This window comes from Ceratina calcarata, unplaced genomic scaffold (genome assembly GCF_001652005.2).
Source record: "Ceratina calcarata isolate Rehan_Ccalc_2016 unplaced genomic scaffold, ASM165200v1 scaffold586.2, whole genome shotgun sequence".
In the NCBI taxonomy this organism is placed as follows: domain Eukaryota; kingdom Metazoa; phylum Arthropoda; class Insecta; order Hymenoptera; family Apidae; genus Ceratina; species Ceratina calcarata.
The window spans coordinates 699439-719976 of record NW_017177087.1 but is presented as its reverse complement, the minus strand read 5'-3'; the positions used below and the strand labels follow the sequence as shown (position 1 = coordinate 719976).

The window sequence follows — 20538 nt, the reverse complement described above, 5'->3', positions numbered from 1 at the left end:
ATAGGAATCTATAGTAACAAATTCAACATGCTAGCATTGTTTAAGTATATAGCCTATACATCCTTAAAAACATAAAGACATAATATTAGCATAAGATTCAATTCTTCATACGTTCTTTGAGTAATTATAGAAGCTCTGTTATTAATTAATCAACTTCATTGGCCCAAATTGTACTTTTATTGATCTGATGAAAACGTATTAGCAGCGATTTCACAAAAATCAGTAAATTGTTCTAGTCAAACACGAAATCAGAGAATTTAATATAAACACTATAAAATAAAACGATTGAATTTGTCTGTTGATTCTTTAATTCTCAATCAGACGACGACGAATCAATCTGGCTGCGATTTACTTTTACCTCTTTACGAGTTACCTCACTTTAATTATCCCATTATCATTTCGTCGAGCCGTAATTACCTCGTTAACTCCTAACGAACTCGAACGTCCATAGCGAGAGGCGATTTCATTCCTCCCGATCGATACAACCTCTCGCATCTTTTTTTTCTTCTTTTTGCAGTTAACCAATTTATTTAACCACGCCCATTCTCCCGATTAAAAATAACAATTCGACCATATGCATTCCCATTATCGTCCGACTGTTTTATCTAACCTTCGACGCATTTATAATATGTTTTCATCCCTCTGTTTAATTTCCACTCACTCCCGCTCGTTCCACAATTCTCATATAATCTTTTATCCACGTACATGCGTATTTTAATTGCTTATCTGTTTTTCATAGTATCGTTCCCGATAAAGCTTTCCCTTTAATCAGTCCTCGTATTTGATTGACGGACATCTCGTCGACAATAACAGACAGACGCCATATGTTCATAAGTAAATTTAATAAATTTTTAGCAGAACACTAAAAATGGGATTTTCGAGAAAGCTCTTTGAAATAATGTTTATAAACGCGCTATGTAGCCTGCTTTATTCGGTGATTCAGTGCCTAACGACTCGTGGACGAATCTCTCCTGAACCCCACGAGATCATTTATATCACTTGCTAACAGCATCGTCACGTTCTCTGATAAACTGTCGTACGTCCTAATCGATTTCCCGATTGCCGGGGAGTTAGTTCGTGCACTGTTACGGTCTAACTTGGCCACTTCGCTGAGTGCACGAACTTCCTCTCCTTTAGAGTCGCGCACTGGAAAATGTGACGCGATAAGTAGTGGACAATCAGTTATTCGGAACAGTTAAATAAAATACGCAATATATTCGAGCAGTCGTTTCGTATCTCCGTTGCACAGGCTAGAGTCTGCACACAATCTAATAAAACAATTTTATATATTCAGTGCAGGTTTCTTTGCTTCAGTGCTTTTATTCATAAGAGAGTGCAAATAATATTAGATATTTAAAATATTAAAAATGAAGTCTATATCGTAGTGACTTTATTTTTTGTAAAGTGACGTGATTGCCTTATTTTCGTTGAGGAACATTTCATTCTGGATACAATGCCCCCAATCTTGGGTAAGCGGTGAACGACGAGGCGCGGACGCGGACAATAAGTTTGATTGGACTAACAAATTGTCGCTGGCTCGTCTCGAGTAGGAAGAGGCGACGACGACGTCCAGGCCACTTCTTCGTAATGGCCAATTGTGCGGTCGCCGTGCCGGTCATATCGGCCGGGTGCCTGTCCTAAGTATATAAATAATAAAGTCCGTTCCGGAGATAACCAGTCTTCGCGCATCGATTACCCCCGTTTTGTTTCACTTCGGAAGAAGAACGACCCCTCCTCCGGGACCCGCGTCACTTCCCAGTGGACGATTTAACGTCTCGCGTCGAGTGATCCTCGAGAATTGCGGTTCCGTTTCCCAGGAATATGAAATTTTACGACGACGTCCACCTGTGCCCCTTGGTGAATAATTCAACGACGACGCGGTGAACCGGAGGGCTTCTCGAAACGGTATTAAATGAGGCGGAATTACGTTGGGTCTCACGTGGATCGTGCAATTTGGGTTATCGAGTTCAGCGAGTGCATTGATTCTGCTTTCTTGAGAGACACGGGCCCTGCTTGTTTTTTCCTCGTTTCAATTAGAGACGTACGAACGTGATCAACTGCGCGTGTACCTTCTCTTAACGACGTCGTAAAGAGAGGTATTAACCTTGGGAAGCGAGCCACGTCCACCTGTAATCCTGGCCAACATTTATATATCTTCCTAGCAGAAATTAATATTTTCGTCGGCCTTGACTTTACGGACGTCCTTTTGAGTAGCTAATCTTTCCGTGAGAAAATGTGTTCATCGTGTTTTTTTATTTACCAAGAGAAGGAGTGTTAGTAATTAATTCAGTGGAAAGACATGGTCAGAGTTGTTCGTCGTTTTTCAGCTTTATCGTACCAAAGAAGTGCCTAAAGAAAGTACCAAGGAGAAACGTCTAGAGTCTTCCTTTGCCAAAGAAACGAGAACGATATCTAACTATACACGAAACTAAAGAGTCTATTTTATGTAACGTTTCATGGGTCTCGTACGGAATTGCATCGAGCAGGGAATTAGCTTTAGGCAAACGAAAGTCTACTAAGAAAGGATAATAGAAGCTCGAAGGATTCTCCAGATGAAATTTCGCAAATCTACGGTGTCCAGCCCGAAAATGGAATTGCTGTCGAGGCGATCGTCCAGCGACAGGATGTCGACCCTTAAACGGTCGAGGTCCTTTCGAGCGTCGATGAAGCTGATGTCAAAGCTGCGTACGCACGCGAATTTGCGTTTGAACGTCGGGTTCGACGTGTCCTCGGCGCCGCGCGTCAAGGAACGACCGGATAGACTTTTCTCGGTGCGGGAATCGCCCCCGACGAATATCGTAAACAGGGTCAAAGATCCTTTGAAAAACGACGGTGGCGAAGGCAATAAAAACTCTCCGTCGCCGACCGAGTCGGAGTCCAGCGGGATTGCCCGAGACTTGAAGAGTAAATTATGTCTGAACGACAGGGTAATTGAGAAACGGGAGCAAGGATCTTTTAAGAATCAGGAGAAATCGTCCAAGAGAAATGACGACGTCGCGTCGCCGACGATGACGCATGTATTTCGATGGAGGAGCAACGACGAGAATTCGTCTGCGCCCAAAGGGAGAACGGATGTCTTTTATCCCGGAGAGCACGTTTCCTATGAGAATCCTACTTTTTGCCTGGACAGTTCGCTGGATTCGTCTGTCTCTAGCTTCCTGTTCGAACCGGAGCATTCAGATCACGTTGCGAGGGAAATCGAATGCAAGAACGAAACCTCACCTAAGGAACGTCGTCGAGATGACGTTGGATTAACGATCGTAGTGAACTCCGAGGGACCGAGAGAGGAACGCGTTGGTGGGAAGGAAGACGAAGCGAATTTTGGGCACAGGGACGAATTTCGTCCTTCCTTTACCAATACCAAAGCGAGGAGCCTGTCGGTGAACGACGTTGTCGTTGATGAGGAACCAATCAGTTTGGATTTAAACGCGAGAGTCTGCAGTTTCGACTGGCAGCCTCCTCGTAGCGAGGTCGATCTGAATGTAACGAAGGATCGCGGGGCACCGGAGAAAATTCAAAAATCCTCCTCGGTCTGCTCGTCCAAGTCTTGCAGGATCAGGACCGTCGACAATATCGCGAACTTCTGGACGAACGCCCGTGGCGGCAGCTTTCGCAACAAAGTGTCCGTGAGGAAGAAGCCGGCGAAAGATTCGAGGGAGCAAGGAGACTTCATCGGACGCGATGGGGTTCTCTTTACGACCACGTCTGGATCAAGTACGGACCATTAGACTTTTAATTACATCCGCCGATATTTCATATCGGCCGATCTCCAAGCGATTATTATCAGACTTTCTCAGGCTTTCGATCCCTGAGAACTTATTTTCTGAGAAATGTTCATGCGAGATTATAAAATGTAATTAACACGGTTTTGTACGTGAAAAGGTCAAAGAGAATTCTTTTTCCTCACTGAATCAAAGGAAATAGCAATTCCTTTTTTTTATATTTACTTTTTAAATGTCTTAACTGTTTTAATTGACACCGCGAGGGAACTTCTTGGCGTTTCAATTAAAAGGAAATTGTAGAAAATAAAGGGAAACGGGTTTAGATCGTTGTAGATTGCCTCGCGCCTCGCGTTCAGCTTTCTACAAAGACACGCACTTAATTTCCAAACGCGTTCAGAGATAACGCGATAAATTATTCCGCTCCATGTTGTCGCCTGGCGCAGCAACCCTCTTCAAAGTGGGTTTAATACTGTTGCACAGTCGCTAGAAAAATTTCCCTTAATCCCTTTATTTTTCATACGTTTGCGCGTTCGTGCGATTCATTTAGCTACGCGTAAACGACTCCGTTTCCCATCGATCCTCCTTTTATTCACGTGTATTCAGTTTCTCTCGTTTGTGTTCACGCAGAGCTGTACTCTTTGCAAGGGATGGAGTTCCTGGAGGGTTTCGGGAAGAAAAAGCACCAGGCAAATCAGCAGTCGCACAATTTATCGTCGGTACACGTGAATCCCCTAACGGCACAGTCGCTCAACATACACCTGCATGGTATCTTTTGTTTTCATTTTATTTATTTCATACGATTTAATTTAAAAATTTATTCAACACCAATTTCCTGTTTTCACGATATTTATCGAACACATTTGAATATATATGAAACATTTATTATTTCACGTTGAAGTTTCAGTTCCACTCTATTATAAATTATGTGATTAAAACTTGAAAAGCTGTGAAATTTTCAATTATGTCTAGCCATTGTTAATGCGGGAGCGATTCGCAACAAGCGCGAGTGCTGGCAAAGGCTGGTCGCGATTCGATTTCATTCCTCTTGTTTTTTTTGTTGGGTTCCAGCTCTGTTTGCAGCCGTAGAGCATGGCCACGTGGACAAAGCCAGAACGATTTTGGAATCGACAGACGTGGACGTGAACAGGTGAGCTTTCGATTATATTCCGGTTTTAATGGAACCCGTCACGCCCGTCCCTTTGTTTAATGTTTCCATCGTCGCGAAATTATCCATTATTGTTCGCGGAATAAAAGATACACGCATGTGCATGCCATCTTAATTAAACGTCGTATCGAGGGAAAACGGGCAAAAACAAGACTCGACCGCTTTGTGAATCGTGTAAAGAACGTGGCCGGTGCACGTTGGCCGGGACGAGTGATTCGAGACGTAAAGAACTGGCCAACAGTGGCACTACACGTGATCGTAATGTAGGTTAATTGCTGCTGTTAATTAATTTTACCGACAGCTCCTGAAAACAAGCCAATTAACACCGGATTGAACTCCGGCTAAGACTCTTATCTCGTTTTAATAGTTCGTCCAATTTAATTTTATTTTCTCATACGGAGAATGGACTCAATATTTTTCGTTGTATAACTCGATACCTCGTGGATCGAATTCGGTACACGTTTAAGTAAAAAACTGTTTGAAGCAGTTCGATTTGAATCTTTCGAACCCTCGGCGAGGGAATATATTCAGTTCCGTTTTACGAGCATTCCTTTGATAACAGATGCATTATGCAGCGACGTCGACATTGGGAAATTCGAAAGCGGCACGAATATATCAGCGATAAAGCGGGCCATAGTCCTCGGGAGGGAGGGAGGCGACCGCTTTAAAAATTTACGAGATTTCAGAGTCCGGTCCATTTGTTTCTGGAAAAAGTTCCCCGGCTAACTCGCGACGGTTTAGCGAGAGATGAAGACTCGACTTGCTCGTACAAAGCCCGTCAGGCTGCTTCCCCAACCGGACGTTACCTCGGTTCCTTGGGATACGAATCACCGGGCGAAGTTCGAAATTTTGTTAGCCGGTCTCGAGATATCACGTCCCCGCTTTTACGTTCACTCGTAAATTCCACAATATTTCTGACATTGGACGCACGTGTTGTCAAAAACACCTGCATATAAGAATGTCCATCTAATTTTCCCCAAGATGATTCACCGTACAATTACCTCTATTATCATTTCGTTAAAACGATGAAACTTGACGAAGAATCGATGGACAATTTCCATGTCTGTGTTATCTCAGCTCGTTCAGATTTTAATTAGCTATCAGACAATAAGAATTTTTACGACAGCCATTAAGCTTAGCCTTCGTGAAACTCGATACCGATCGGATCATCGATTATTAATGAAATCTTGCGTCGTTAACCGTCGTCTGCGTTTAATGAAAAGCAGAATGGTAGCCAGGATTCCGTGGAATACATCCTGTTAGCACGGTTTAATTGGCGCCCGATGGCGACGGACTTCTAGTACACATTTCGTCGCGTTCCACTTACACGGACCTTCAGATTGTAATGGTATCGATCCGGGGGACAGAAGGCTCGTTAGAAACTAGCGATTCCCGGCGATAATTAGATTCCCGTTGACTAGATGGACACCGTAGACACGGATGTTCCGCGTCGCGCGACCTTTGCCGCTCGAGCTTTCATCAGAAGTACGTGATTCACTCAATCTATTAGCTCCCTGCGTGTAACGGTTGATGCCCTCTCGGAGAACTGTGTAATTATTTTTCCGTTCTCTACCCTCCAACGCGGTTTTATTACACGGTTATTATATCAAGCTTCGATGCAGTTGGTTCGACTGTTCTATTTTATTTCGTTCTTATGAATTGCGGTGTAAATGAGAAAATCTAAAATGGAATCCAGGGAATTTAATATAACAATACAAGCGTCCGAGCGCTCAAGAACTTTTTCTTTTGTAACTCAAACAAGATCAAGAAACGGGAGAAAAATGTGGAAACGGAAGTTTCTCGTCGGTACGAAGTTTCCAAGAAAAATGTTCCTCCGGAGGGATAGAAATCAGACGGTATTTCAGAATAACTTTACAATTTATTATTACATAATTGGTGCTCGCATTTTTTAATCTACAACGATCTCTTCTTTAATAATAATTGATATATACGGGGTGTTAAAAAAAATTGAGACTAAATTTATAATACGAACTGCCGAGGTCAGATAGATTGAAAAAGTTCTTATTTGATGTACGACAATGCTTTATTGGAAAGATATATGTTTTTAACACTAGAACTGTCAAATCAGTCGAAATGATTGGTTTTGAATAGAGAAATGCATCAACAGCTCTAGTATTAAACATATTTGTGATTTATTGCGATAGTTATAATAATTTTTCGAAAATTCCTCCCTCTGCTATAATGCTAGGTTTCCATTCGTCTTAAATTTTTGGCAGAGATCTTACAGCTCATACAACCTTAAGTTAGGTGACTTAGGGAGCTAACTAAGGAAGTCCGTTGAAGGAATTGTTTATTAAGAAAATCATGTACAGTCCGTCCAAAATGTAGCATCCCATGTATCCATGGTTGCCTCCTAACTGGCGAACTTCTTTCATCTATTTCATGTAATACGTAGTATAGATTTGGTCTCAACTCTTATGAACAGAAAAAGGTATGAATCCATTATGTCTAATGAAACGATTTGGTGTCTGATTTAAAAACGGATAGATCGACGACGAAAGACGTTTAGAGCCAATATAAACGTCTAACGCGTTATCGAACGTCGTAATAATCTGGATTTATGAATTAGTAGTCCCCTTGCACAATCGTCGCTGTCCATTCGCCGCCGTGATAATCCGTTTATCCGCTTCGCTTCTCTTTGTTCACGTTTACTAGTAGCAGTCCGCGAAAGCGCGTTTAGCCAAGAACGAAATTGACGCCGATTAGATCTCGCACAAAAGCTTAATCATGCTGCTTTCCATGTCAACGCCTCTGATTTTCCATCTGTTGTTTGTTCTAATTCAAATCAGATCTATTTCATGATAAATTGTCAAAAATATATTTCTATATCATTTCATTGTATGAACCCTTAGTTAGGTAAAAAAAAATAACAAAGCTGATTATTCTTTAATGAGTGGAGTTAGAAGGAAGTTGCATAGGACCTTTTTTGTATCTGACAATTACTACATACACAGAAAATATAAATAATTCACATACAAAAGAAACTCTTTTTCTTCTAATCTTCTTCGTTTTCTAATCTTTCTTATTCCTCTGTAAATATAATTTTCCTCAAAAGATCAGCGCTTTAAATATTGATCATAGTCCTTTATCATGTTATTAGAGATTTTAGAGCTCATACAATCTAAATAAAGAAGCTTGATATTTGAGGAATATAAAAATAGATTGGCTTCATAATACTAATTCTTATTAGATGCATTGGATTTCCTATAATCACGAAGGAATCTACTAATCATCTTACTGATCCTAATTTCACCCTTTATTTGTTTACCCTTTGAATCTTATATCGGTCAAAGTTGAACACCAGATTTATGAACACGACGAAGCACTTATTCGGATTCAACTCGGGCGATCAATCTTTTCACGCGAGCTGACATAGGTGTTTAAATTGTATTTTCAGCGTGAATAGCGACGGCCTGTCACCCCTGGACGTCGCAGTGCTTAGCAACAATAGGCCGCTGGCAAAAATGCTAGTCGCGTTCGGCGCGCAAGAGGGCAATCAGTGTAAGTATATGCATATCCAACGCAATCAATTACAATTACAAGTTCCATTCGTTAACCACCGGCTTTGTCGATTCCGCGTGCATCCGCTAGCCGCGGGATCGACAAATTTAATCGACGATTTTGCAAAATACACAAAGGGCGAGAATAAACGCGTGTGAGAGGCAAAATGAAATTTGAACGTTTATGAATCTGATATTTTTTTATTGCGCGCACGTATAACACGTAATTAACACACGCTTCGTTGACTTCCGATTTAAAAATGATTTATGAAATAAATAATGTCGTGTTGAAAATATAAGTTCTTGTATGTTTGGTAAAATACGGATTCTTTTTGTTTTTTCTGTAACATTTAAATAAATAGAGCGAATGCGTGCGCGTATATATTTACGGAGAGATATCTTTTGTGTAACGATTGGAAACGAAGTTTTATTTTTTAAATCAATATCATATTTTTTTCTCGCGGCTAACTTCGAAATCGAACGAAGGTCTTTTTGTTGTGTTTTTACAAAAACTGCCCACATAAAACTCCCGGTTGTCCTGTCGTTTAAAAAAAGAAACAATTGTTCCATGAACGGTTTTCGAAAGTCACTTTTCATTTGCACCCGGTCGTAATTGCCTCGTGGCGTTTACGCGACAATACAGTAATCGAGGACAAAAGGGCTGGGAATGAACTGTGAAACGGTGTCCGCGTTTATAAATAGGAGGCAGTTTTAAGTAAGAGTGTATCGAAGAACGGCAACGAGGTCGATCAGGGGAAAAAGAACGGAAATGATTCGGAGTGGACGGGAAAAGGGAGAGATTCCAATTAGGATTCCGTAGTCTACAATAAAAGTGCCGTCGAGGTTTATTGCGTTTCGACTGCGGCGAGACGAAAATAAAATGGGGATGTGCCTCGCCGTGTGTGTATATGAGGAAAGGATATCGGAGAGGACTTTTCACCAACCTTTCCTCTTTCCCTTGACCATTCGCGGATACAATTGCAACCGCAGGATAATTAAACTCTCGATGGGTCGAGAGCCTAAGAGCTTTGCTCATATAAACGCATGACGTCACGCATAAAAAGTCTCCAATTAATGGAACAGTCTATTCAATTAAATTATTTTATCAGATTTTATTTTGCAAATGTGCTTTTATTTTATTATATCCTGCGATTTTTGAAAACTGAGTTGTAACTCTGTTCCTTAAGTAATTTCAGTTAAACATTAAATTATTCTTAAATTTATTCCAAATTAATTTAATAAATTAAATAAATAAATTCCAAATTGATTAGAATAATCAATTCGAAGGAATATAAGAATAATTGATATAGTAAATGATTTTAATTACTCATATGTATGATTCACAAATGATATACCTACCAAATGAAATTCGAAGATACTAATTAAATTTACGGGCAGGACACAATCGTTTCGAATCCGCTTAATGTAGTTCGTTGCTGCGAGGACCTATTGACTCACACACAACAAATTAATATCCTATATCCCTAGTTTACATGGCGATCCCAATTTGCATAAATAAATCTATCGACGAAATCCGTAACGGTTACACGTTTCTCATTAACGGCATCGGTAATACACGGCGGGTTTGCACGGTGGTCATCGCATTCGCGAGCAGGAGAGTTTTCACTCACGGCTGTGGTTAAATCGATCGTCCGACGTTGACGTTTAACGCTATTACGAAATGTAAGCGGTGAGATACTCGGCGCAATCAGGATTACTATTTTCGAAACGAGACTTGGAAGCTTTGAACTCCGAATTGTTAAACCATGGAAATCCAGCCTGCTGATTGAATGTCATGAAGTTTCCCAGAATAATTTACATGTACTTCAAATTTCCCTTCTTGTGTGGTAATTCCATTTTGAAACTTAGATTCTGGTTTAAATTAAATAATCCAATAACAGTATAATCGTTTTATTATTATATTACTATTACACTTAAAGACATAGTTTATAATGTTTAATACATTAGCTCTTTATCTTTTCATAACGTGTTTTGTATTAATTTTGTGCTCCTTATAAAGGCTCTTTATAAAGGCTCCTTTGTTCTCTTCATAAATTGTGTCGCAAAAGTGAAATACATAATAGGTATAGCTGTTGTATTGAATTAAGATTGTATGAACAATAACTACATAAAAACAATGACAGAGCATTGAAATTTTAACAGTTACTAGATATTTCTTTAATAATTTTTTATTAACATTTATCTGCTTAATTTGAACATATATAGTTTGCATATGAAACAAAAACTAAAAACAATTATTAATATTTTTAATAAGTCTTGGCTAGCATGATATGTGCTGGCATTAAAATCTCTTCTTTCTTCCTGCCATTTCTTAGAAAAATCAAAATCCAATGAACGTTCCTAAATTTTTATTGGTTTCTTCATCGATCATTGAATGCTTAATTAAAAAGTTTGATGGCTCGAAGAAAGTTTACGCTATTGGTATTCCGCAAGCTGGTTCTTATAAAAACGGTGTCGAAAGTTGTAAAACAATCCCTTCGGTGGTAGTGCGTGTATAGAAAGTGGAAATCGATACCGGGTGCGGATAGAATCGAGGTGGAATCGGGTGGCGATCTCAGCCGCAACTGTCGCACCCGGATACACTTTTACCGCAGATTTTTCATTCACAAATATCAGGAACAAGTGAATCGGTCCAATCAGCGTTTTTTCCCGCTCTCTGTTACCTCGAAATTATCCGATGATTAGCACAATTCAGTCACACGTTTCTTCTGCCAGTAAAAATGCTCTTCGAATTGTTAGTTAAACAACTTTCCATAACAAATTCCATTCATAACGTTTTATAAAAATTCTAAGTCAAATCGAAACATTTTTTATCTAACTCTATTTCCTTAAATAAGTTTCCTTTAAAATACTGGGTAATATAAATTGTATAATCCACGCGATGTTAAATCATGACGAGGGATGTATTACAGTGATTGAATGCAAAATATTTTGACTTGGTTGCGTAGTTAAATCTCCGGAGTCCCTGGGCAGTCATTTGGCTTCGTTGCTGTCGGAGGCGGAACACAGAGTTCAAGAACTCGGCGGTAGCAGTTCCGGTAGCGGGGGTTCCACCCTTCTCGAGCCACCGAGCAGTCATAGATCAAGTTTTTCATCCCAGCATAATAATCTCACGGGATGCGGCGGTAGCGCCGAGGACAAGCAGCTGGCCCTTTGGGAGAGAAGAGCCAGGGCGCTCAGGAAAATGTTGCTCGGGTTCGATCAAGCGAGTAAGCTTTACAGAAATACATATTTATACTCCCATGCGTCGAAACATTCATACTCGATGTACGAATAAATTTGTATAATGTATTCGACGGTAAATTCCTTAGCAGTTAGTCCACTGGTGTTTCTTTGTATTTTTTAAATTAAAAAATATGCGTCCTTAAATAAAAAGTGAATTTTTCCCTAGGGCCACCAGACATGCCCTTCCTAGTCGCGGTGGACGTTACAGGGACGAATTCTGTAACGATGAGGTTCCAGGAACCGGATTCGCACGACTCGCCCATCTGCACGAAATTCAAAGTTCAGTGGAGCACCAAAGAGGATTTCTCAGCGATCTGCGGCGAGCGAGAGGTGTTAGATATGAAGCAACGCGAGTGTAGAATCGACGATCTTATCCAGGGGCAGAAGTACTATTTCCGAGCCGCTGCTGGAAACCTGAAGGGCTACAGCAGATTTAGGAACTCTACGCCCGCCCACGTGACGCCTAGCAGTAAGATCGCCTTGAATTCCTTCAATTTGATCACGAACATTACATTAGATGAAATCGTAAACGAGAAGAAATTGCTACGTCAAAGTTGTTACAATTTTATTCAGTGTTCGGATCTGATCTACGACTCAGATCACGTCCGGATTTCGCTCGGTCGCGTATCGAATTAGGAGTCAAATTTAAAGCTCGCATCTCGCACGTCCCGATTGTTACGTCAGCAACTGTTTATCGTCCGTTTCTCCCGAATGAAACGACGGAACGCAGTCACGGACAATAATAAGACGTGCAAATCGTGTTGTTCCAGGCTGGAGGGACATCGATGGCAGGCTGCCAAGGTTTGCCGGCCGATTGGAACAATTGAACACCCTGTTCACGGACATAAGGCGGCCGGAGTACACCCAAGAGACACCGGCCGTTCAGAGGCGGAATCACAAAAAGAAGACGACGATAAAGCAGCTGTTCACGGCCACCAGCAAGTTCCAGAAGAATTTGAGACGCGGCGTGTTCCTCGCCTGTTTACTCTACCACGAGGACAAAGTGTTGGTCACCAACGAGGATTTCTTGCCTGTGATCGAGATCGACGAGACTTATCCTAGTTGTATTTACAATGACTTCCACTGGCTGATGAAAGTCGCTTGCACCTGGGACGACGTCAAGGTCCTCAGACAGGACATGGAGAAGAGCCACAGCAGCTCCACGAATCATTTCAGGATAAAACTCCTGCAGGCTGCCGCGCAAATGCAGGTCCGTCTCACATGAGTAATAACAGATTTTAACGGGTAGAATGAACTAAAAATGATTGTCGGATTTTTCTAGGCGGCGTTGTGCATACAGGATCTTGGCCAACTGTACCATAAACCCATCAGAGACGTCCAAGGCACTCTGGTCTTCTCTACAGTGAATTATATAAAATCTCCAAAGTTGATCTCCGTATTGAACAGCAGATGGTTGCCGCTGAGTAAGGTAACGAAGAAGGTGATCACACATGAGGACAGCAACGTGGCAGACATTCTGATCGCCAGTATACAAGAGCAGATGACTTATCATCAACTCAGCAGTATAAAATTGTCAAAGGGACTTTATCTTGGTTATCTAAAAATGCAGAGCAGCGTAGATTTGATACAACTCGTGGTACCAGCAAAGTCGCCGAACGTTCTGCCTCACTGCAAGATTCGAGACAACCCGCATGTCTCTGCGTAAGTAATCGTCCTTTTATCAACAATTAATTAGATCTACAAAATTCTCTAAATATGTATTTGTCACCACAGCGAAGAATGGGATTATCTGAAGAGGATAACTCGTCTGTACGCGTCGGAAGCTTCGGTAAAGGACAGCGAGGAGAAGGAGAACGTGACGAACGAGGGCACGGAACAGCAGAAATTGTTCGTCGATCTGGTCGCGGCTACGTCGAGGCGGTTGTTCAATTACATGGAGATCAGTCACGACGATTCGTTGGTCCATCGGCTCTACGACGCCGAAGTAATCGACCTCAGTCACGACGTGTCTTTCTTGATAGCCGTGCCTCCGGCAGAAACTGCCTGTTGTGTGCCCGGAACCAGGGAGATCCTCCTTCAACGTGGTGACCTCTTATCGTTGCCTATCCAAGTATTCGAAATGGTCCACCTGAATACCTATCAGAAAGAGGTGATAAATAGATACTCAAGATTGAGTTGCATCTTGGAATTAGACACGGCACAAGCTCAGTACAACCACAGAGAAGCTTTCAGCTCGCTGGAGTTGAGCGTAGCGAAAGACAAGTTAGCCAGGTTGCAGGAGCTCCAGAGTCAAGTGAACACCGTGTGGAAGGGAGCCAGATGGCTAATAGACGTGATCACGTTTGCGAGGGATCGTGGATCATCTCAGCAAGTAAGTTCGACTGTTGTCCAATATTGTTAAAATAATTTCAGAATGAGACATTAAACGATGTTCGTGATCGACAGGTGTCATCGCAGACGGTTGGAATTTCCATGAAACACTTGCTCAGCTTAGACAGGAACAAGAGCAACAGCAACAGCAACAGTCTAAAGAGGAGTTTATTACAGCTACCACCTCGCGATCCTAAGCTTGTGAAGTCTAGTCCGGGTAGAGGCAGCTGGCCAGGGCCTAACGTGACCAATTCCTCGTCGAACCTTCTCACCACCGAATTCAGCAAGAGCGAACAGCAATTGCCCAGTGGTCAATACGTTCGTAAAGGTAGTAACACCTCGAACGTGTCGACCGGCTCAGAACCACCGAAATCCTCTGTGCCAATGAGCAGCATTAGTAATCTCAGCAACGCCACCAGCACTGGCAGCAACAATCACTTGATTCCTTTACAAAACACGAGATTACCACCCTCCAAGTCCGAGGACACTTTGATTCTGACCAAGTACAAGCACAGCCCGAGAAACAGGTCGGCCACGATTACATCGGCGTCGGCCAGTACAAGTCCCTTGCTCAGCATAAAACCGATGATCTACGGTGGCTCGCTTCTCAGCGTGTCCACCGCCATGACGAACACGACCAGCTTGCTAAGCGTCAGCAACACCAATTCCGACAGCCTGCACTCGTTAAGCAGCGACGAGTATTCGACGCCTAACTCAAGCGTTTGTATAAAAAGCAGCCACGTCAAAAGCAAATCATCCAAGCCTACGGCCAGTGTGGCAGCTATGGCCACCGGATCTCTGGAAAGTCAATTGGAAGAGGAGAAGGACGAGGCAACGTTGATGCCAGCTCCGTTGCCTGGTATTCTCCAGGTAATTATTTGCCTTCAGTCTAAACCGGTAATTTGGTAAATGGATACAGTTACTAAAGATATATACGGGTCATGAAAGAAGAAACGTATATTAGTAACAGTTGTGTTGTCATAGTTGCCTAGTATTTTTCGACCGAGTAGTAATTACGAGCTACGATTATAATGATCTGGGATTGATTAACAAGTTGCGTCTCGTGGTTTTTCGTTTGACAAGGAATTATCCCTTGCGTAAACGTCATTAGAGAATAAAGAAGACGATTCCGTCGGCCGCAAAACCTTGCCGTTACACCATCGTTGAGTTTAAATAATATTTTTCCTTGTAGGGAACACAAGTCTAACCCGATTCTAATTAAAAACGGCTCAGTTGGTCTTCTAGTGCAGACCGTTGTAGCAGAAATTATGAGTAAGCCGTCATCCAAAACGCAAACGCTTGAGCGCTTTCGAAATTTTTGCTTTTCATGTATTTATCAATCTAGCATAGCATGAAATTTCGTCTGTTTTCAAATCGTGCAATAAAATAATCTCAATCGATTTATAACAATTTATAAATTGTATTTACATTTTAATCTTCGCAATTCTCGTAATTTTTTTCTTTCTTAAATAAATCATAATCGAGGAGAATTATATATCTTTAATCTGAATGTTTCGTATTATAATACTGTGTGTCTTTACTTCAGTACACTGTTAATCGTGTTAGTAAATTAATTAAAATATCTGTCGATTTGATCATTTTCATAGTCGTGATTAACAGTGTGTTTAGCATTAAGCGAGCAATCTTTTTTTTTATTAATTCTCATTGGGCTCGTTCACCGTTTTACCTGTTAATCTTACTATTAATTTATTATTCGTCATGAAAGAAGAGTGGATGCATCGAGCAACGTGCTGTCAGCTGAATGTCACTGCATATGCATCGATTTCACGTGGATTTTACGATCTCTCTTTTTGTCCGATCCGCGATCAAGTGTTATACGATGTCTAATCGAGGAATCGACGTGTCTTTGCAGGTTTACGCGGCCTATGAGACCGGCCTGGCTTCTGGTACCAGCCTGAAGCTACATGTCACCCCGAGAACCACGGCCAGGGAAGTCGTCAACCTGGTTGTCAAGCAGTTAAATATGGCCGTGGTGTTGAAGGGCCAGGAGGGACCGATCTACACCGCTGACGAGTTACCGAACTTCTGTCTGGTCGCTGTGATCGGCGCCCGGGAGCGTTGCCTCAGGGACGACTTCAAGCTGCTTCAACTACAGAACCCGTGGAAAAAGGGCAGGCTATACGTGAGACAGAAACAAGACGTCCTCGCGGCCCTCGAGCACAGCAGCAAGCACACCGCGTATTTGTAGCATAAGCAACCGGGATTTAATTAGATGAAAACAAGAAATATTATTTGAAATAAGGGAAATTGATAAAAAAAAATAATCTTCATCGCGGTTGACTATGTCCGCCAGTATGAAGAACGCCGCGTATCGTTATAACGATTGGCGATAGAAGCCAAAGATTACATAGTTGAATGCATTCCGTACCCCGAATTTCACGTCAAGATAGAAATAGCAATTTTTTTTGTTTGCGTAAGAAATTATCTTTTCTTTTTTGTTTCTTTTCTAATACAAAGTGGGATGTATAGATCTTTAGTCGTTCACGGGGTACAGAATTTATACAGGTGTACATAAAGACAAACGCTTGGCTGTACGAGGAAGACTTTTAGTCGTACTATCTTCTCGAGGCTCTAAATAAGCTACCGCGTAATTAAATAGCGGAGCGAAAGGGAAGGAGGACTATCGTCCGGGAGAATGGAGAAATGAAAACATCAATTATAATACATTTAGCCGAGAACCCCATCCGAGTACATTCCAACAGGAGTTTTTTCGATTCGACTACGAGCCGTAATAGTTGCTGAGGGGCGAATAATACTCAAGGTATATTGTACTGTTATACATATATTTTAGGTACCGATCTCAGTGTTTTACTCGATATAAGCGTCACTGGATGTGAAATGCTTAAGAGATCTCGTTGTCCCAATTGCGTTCGATGTGTCCAAACATTACCTCGAATAAGACCTTCCTTTCCCTCCACGTCCTTAACTATGCGATTTTTAGATGTTCTTTATTTGTATAAAAGTGTTTCATTAAATTATATGCCCATTCGGACTCAGACCGTAGGAGTTATTAAGAATTAAGATCGTGGACACATCGAATAAAAAGAAACTAGAGCATAAACTATTTCAACGATAGAAGAAATTTTATATTTATATTTTTAAATTCACTTGACCATCTGTGGATTTATTTTAACACGAGCTTGCACGGGCCATTGTTATCAGACTCGGCAAATCGAAATTTATTCTCGCACGATCAAGTTTCCGCCGAGTCTGTTAACACCGCGTCCGCATTAAAATAAATGAGAAAAAGATTCCTGTCCGTTGGTTTCTTCTTTTTGTCCGCGAACGATGGGAACAATGAAAGGTGTCCTGACCCATTCAACGGAGAGGAGTGATTCACTTGAGGTGCTTAATTAAATAAAATAGAGAAACAGCGGCTAGGGCAGTGGTAGGCGAGAAACGTGATCCAGAATAAAAGAGGCTTATAGACTGTTTGCGTAGAGATAAACGAACGAGTATTACTAATGGTTATTAAGATTTTTATTCGAAATCGACACGGTGAAGTGTACTACGTAAATTGCATAACTGTAGTCGCGGGAACATTTTCCTTACGTCCATCCTTGAACACGCGATGAGTCGGTGTACATTTTATTACTGCGAGGCATCTCAGTCTCTGTTGTTCAAGTAAAATTCTGTTGTTCGTCGAGGGAAGGAGTGTGTGATATATTTCTCATGTACGAAACTGTTTTCTCCGTCGGACGAGTGTATTTAATTATTATTTATCGTTGTTCCGTTGACGAGGGAGCGCGCGACGAATCCGATGGTGTTTGAGACGTATTGATAAGGAACGTTTTATTTTTATGGAATTCACTCTCGAGGACTTCCTGATAAGCGACTTAGACGCATTGGTGATAAACGTGGTGCAGAGTCGATTGTAAAATACACCCTGATTACGTGATACCATTGTTCGATACCTGCCGCACATTTGAAACGCGGTTAATACGACGTTTGTGTAACCGAACTTCGATGAATTTAATTAGCTATGATAGAGAGGAAAATTAAGATTTTGTTAATCGAAAAATGTGTTGAGATCCGTCCTTGATCATAATCGAAAACGCAAAATTCGACTCGCGTGAGAACCGGCCGAACAGTGGTATCGTCGTGGGGCCACCTTAGTTTAAAAGCATACAACGCGCATATTTTTTTATCGAAGAAACAAAGGGAGATAGAGTGGATGTTTGAACAAAGAAAAAATGTAAGATTTTTACTATATTTTACCAGAGTGCGTACTTGTCGCAGGCGTAATATTTAACGTGATCGGTACGCATTTTTAAAGAGGGATACGAAAAATCTATCGGCGCGTAAATCAATGTGAACGAATTAATAAGACGTTGGACAAGAGACGCAGGCAGAGATCCGAACAACAACATAAACAAAACGCTAGAAAATTTAATTAGCTGAGTGTTTATCAATGTTGAGTGTAAAATAATCACAATTAGCAGTTAAGTGTTATCGCGGGAGGGTAAGTGAGACTCGAGACGGGCTCTGGTTTTCCCCTCCCCCTTGATCGGAGGAGTCCCATACAGAAAAATGATTATGAATTAAGCGGGGAGGACGAACTACTTGTAAATATTCAAAGAAATCTATGTATGTATAAAATATAAATAAGAATTATCGAGAGAAGCCGAAGTCGATTATTATCCGCCACGAGAAACATCAGACTCTTATCTAGACTAGAACGAAAGGAATCGCGCCTCGTTTATGGATAAAAATTAATATCTAATTAATATCGAAAGTTACTTTAGTTATTATAAATTACTCGTCGTGTTTGACAGTTTTAAAAAATACAGTCAGTTCGATACCATGTAATTTGTTTAGATAAATGTGGTTTACTGGATTGGTGTGTAACTATATTTATGTTAATTCGTTCACACGACGGGTGAGTAGGTTTTATTTCATTAGCGACGAACGAGCTGTAGCCTCCGGTGAGGCGAGAAGAGAAACGAACCCGGACTCTCGACGACCGAGAGTCCCGGTGACCCCCTTCCGTCTTGTTTCTCGTCTCATCTCGTCATGCCCACCTACTCCTTATTTATCCCCCACCTGGAGCAATTGTGCTCTCCGGTCTTCCGGCTAGTTCCCAAGAGGAGATCCGTGGTAATGAAAAACAGCCGGGGTATCCCCTCCGCGTGGTCGCTCTCCACGATGCACCTCTCATGGGTCAGCCAACTTCTTCTCAAACGCCGACACGAATTTTCCTCCTGGCATTTTAATGATCCCGAGCCTGATATTAAAATCAGCAATACAGTTACTTTAATCAAAAAGTAGGTACAGATAGTAAACTTGAAAATCAGTGTATTTCATAATTAAATGTTTTCATGTTTGAAACGATTCTGGGTATTAATATTTATGGCAGAATCATGGAATTTATTGACCATCTCTTAAAGGATGTGTTAATATGGAGAGCACAATTTAATCGGCAACAGTTTGGAGTCCTTTGGAATTATGGTACGGCTTAATTCCAGTGGTGTTGCGAGATAGAATCAGGAGGAACAAAAGGCGGGTAGATTAACCTCGGATTCATTAATCACAGTCACAATCGCTACGCGATAAAGAGCGACCGCTACGCGGCTCGTAGCCGGAAGCCCGGTACCGTATGCACGATGCTGAGAGTTCAGTTCACCGGTGAATCGAATCGCGTTCATAACCCGCAGTAATGAAATCCTGCTTTATTTACTGCTCCTTGCCCTCTTTCTTGACCGCGCATAAAATCCCAGTAATTATTCTCGATGTTAATGAGAACGGCAATTCGTTTTTCATCAACGACTTTGACGCGGTCGTAAACCCTTTTGGAATTAGGAAAATAATTTGAAATCATTGTTGCCTATTAAGAAATTTATAATGAAGTTAAATTAGTTTAAATCTAATCATATTTTATATTTTTTTTTTATTAGAGTTACCGTGAGATATTTGTCAACGGTAGTTGCAGTAGTTTTACTCTCGAATACCGCATACTGTATGTAACTTGAAATTCGTAGTGTGTACCGCGAATTTGGTTTTGTGGGTGCATATACAGTTAATAGTCATTGTCAGGAGGACGGGGCCGTACGAGAGGCGATTGGTTGACCCGCAGTCTGGATTCGCCCTCGGCTGACCCCGTTGTTAACTGACCCACTGACGTTACTGATAGCGGGATACCTACCTTGGTTTTACCTCGCTCTTTCGTCCACCCGTTCCCTCGCTCGCTCGGCTCTACGCCTCCAATTTCGTCTCGACGAGTTCTGTAATTTTTTTTTCATTTTCTTGACTTTCACCTTGTTTAACTAAAAATTCACTTCTTCAATTCAATGATTAATTATTTAAATATGCATTCTTTTAAGTTGTGTATAAATGCAGTTAATTATAAATTATTTTTATTACCTAGATTTTTTCATCCCTTGAGATTGTATGAACCGTAAGATTACATGTCCTATAATTCTTACTTCTGCCTTCTTTTTATTGTATATTTTAAATTGACATCATTTCAACTTTAAAATATTCTTAAACCATATATTAAGAATTATACAAAATTAAAATTTCTCTCATTGTTGCA

At 41.2% G+C, this 20538-nt stretch overlaps 1 protein-coding gene and 1 long non-coding RNA gene across 16 annotated transcripts in view; one reads left to right on the top strand and one right to left on the bottom strand.

Moving 5' to 3' along the window:
- Nucleotides 1–18629, top strand: part of wake (ankyrin repeat and fibronectin type III domain containing protein wide awake) — a 115542-nt gene extending 96913 nt beyond the window's left edge. For 11 of the 15 annotated variants that reach the window (XM_026817554.1, XM_026817555.1, XM_026817545.1 and 8 more), the window contains 10 exons: nucleotides 4350–4487; nucleotides 4791–4869; nucleotides 8306–8409; nucleotides 11378–11638; nucleotides 11821–12123; nucleotides 12425–12864; nucleotides 12937–13316; nucleotides 13389–13986; nucleotides 14061–14855; nucleotides 15859–18629. In XM_026817554.1, coding sequence (XP_026673355.1) covers nucleotides 4350–4487; nucleotides 4791–4869; nucleotides 8306–8409; nucleotides 11378–11638; nucleotides 11821–12123; nucleotides 12425–12864; nucleotides 12937–13316; nucleotides 13389–13986; nucleotides 14061–14855; nucleotides 15859–16194 — 3434 coding nt within the window. In that variant the 3' untranslated portion in view covers nucleotides 16195–18629. Of the gene's footprint in view, nucleotides 1–84; nucleotides 3715–4349; nucleotides 4488–4790; nucleotides 4870–8305; nucleotides 8410–11377; nucleotides 11639–11820; nucleotides 12124–12424; nucleotides 12865–12936; nucleotides 13317–13388; nucleotides 13987–14060; nucleotides 14856–15177; nucleotides 15258–15858 lie in introns of those variants that run through there. The other 4 variants (XR_001916855.2, XM_026817543.1, XM_018032615.2 and 1 more) reach the window with 4 other exon arrangements.
- A 113-nt stretch (nucleotides 18630–18742) lies between these two features.
- Nucleotides 18743–20475, bottom strand: LOC108629763 (uncharacterized). The gene is made up of 3 exons (XR_001916857.2): nucleotides 20367–20475; nucleotides 20149–20269; nucleotides 18743–19230 (listed from the first exon to the last, which is right to left on the bottom strand). It is a non-coding gene; the product is annotated as an uncharacterized LOC108629763 (long non-coding RNA).
- Between the last annotated feature and the right edge of the window lie 63 nt (nucleotides 20476–20538).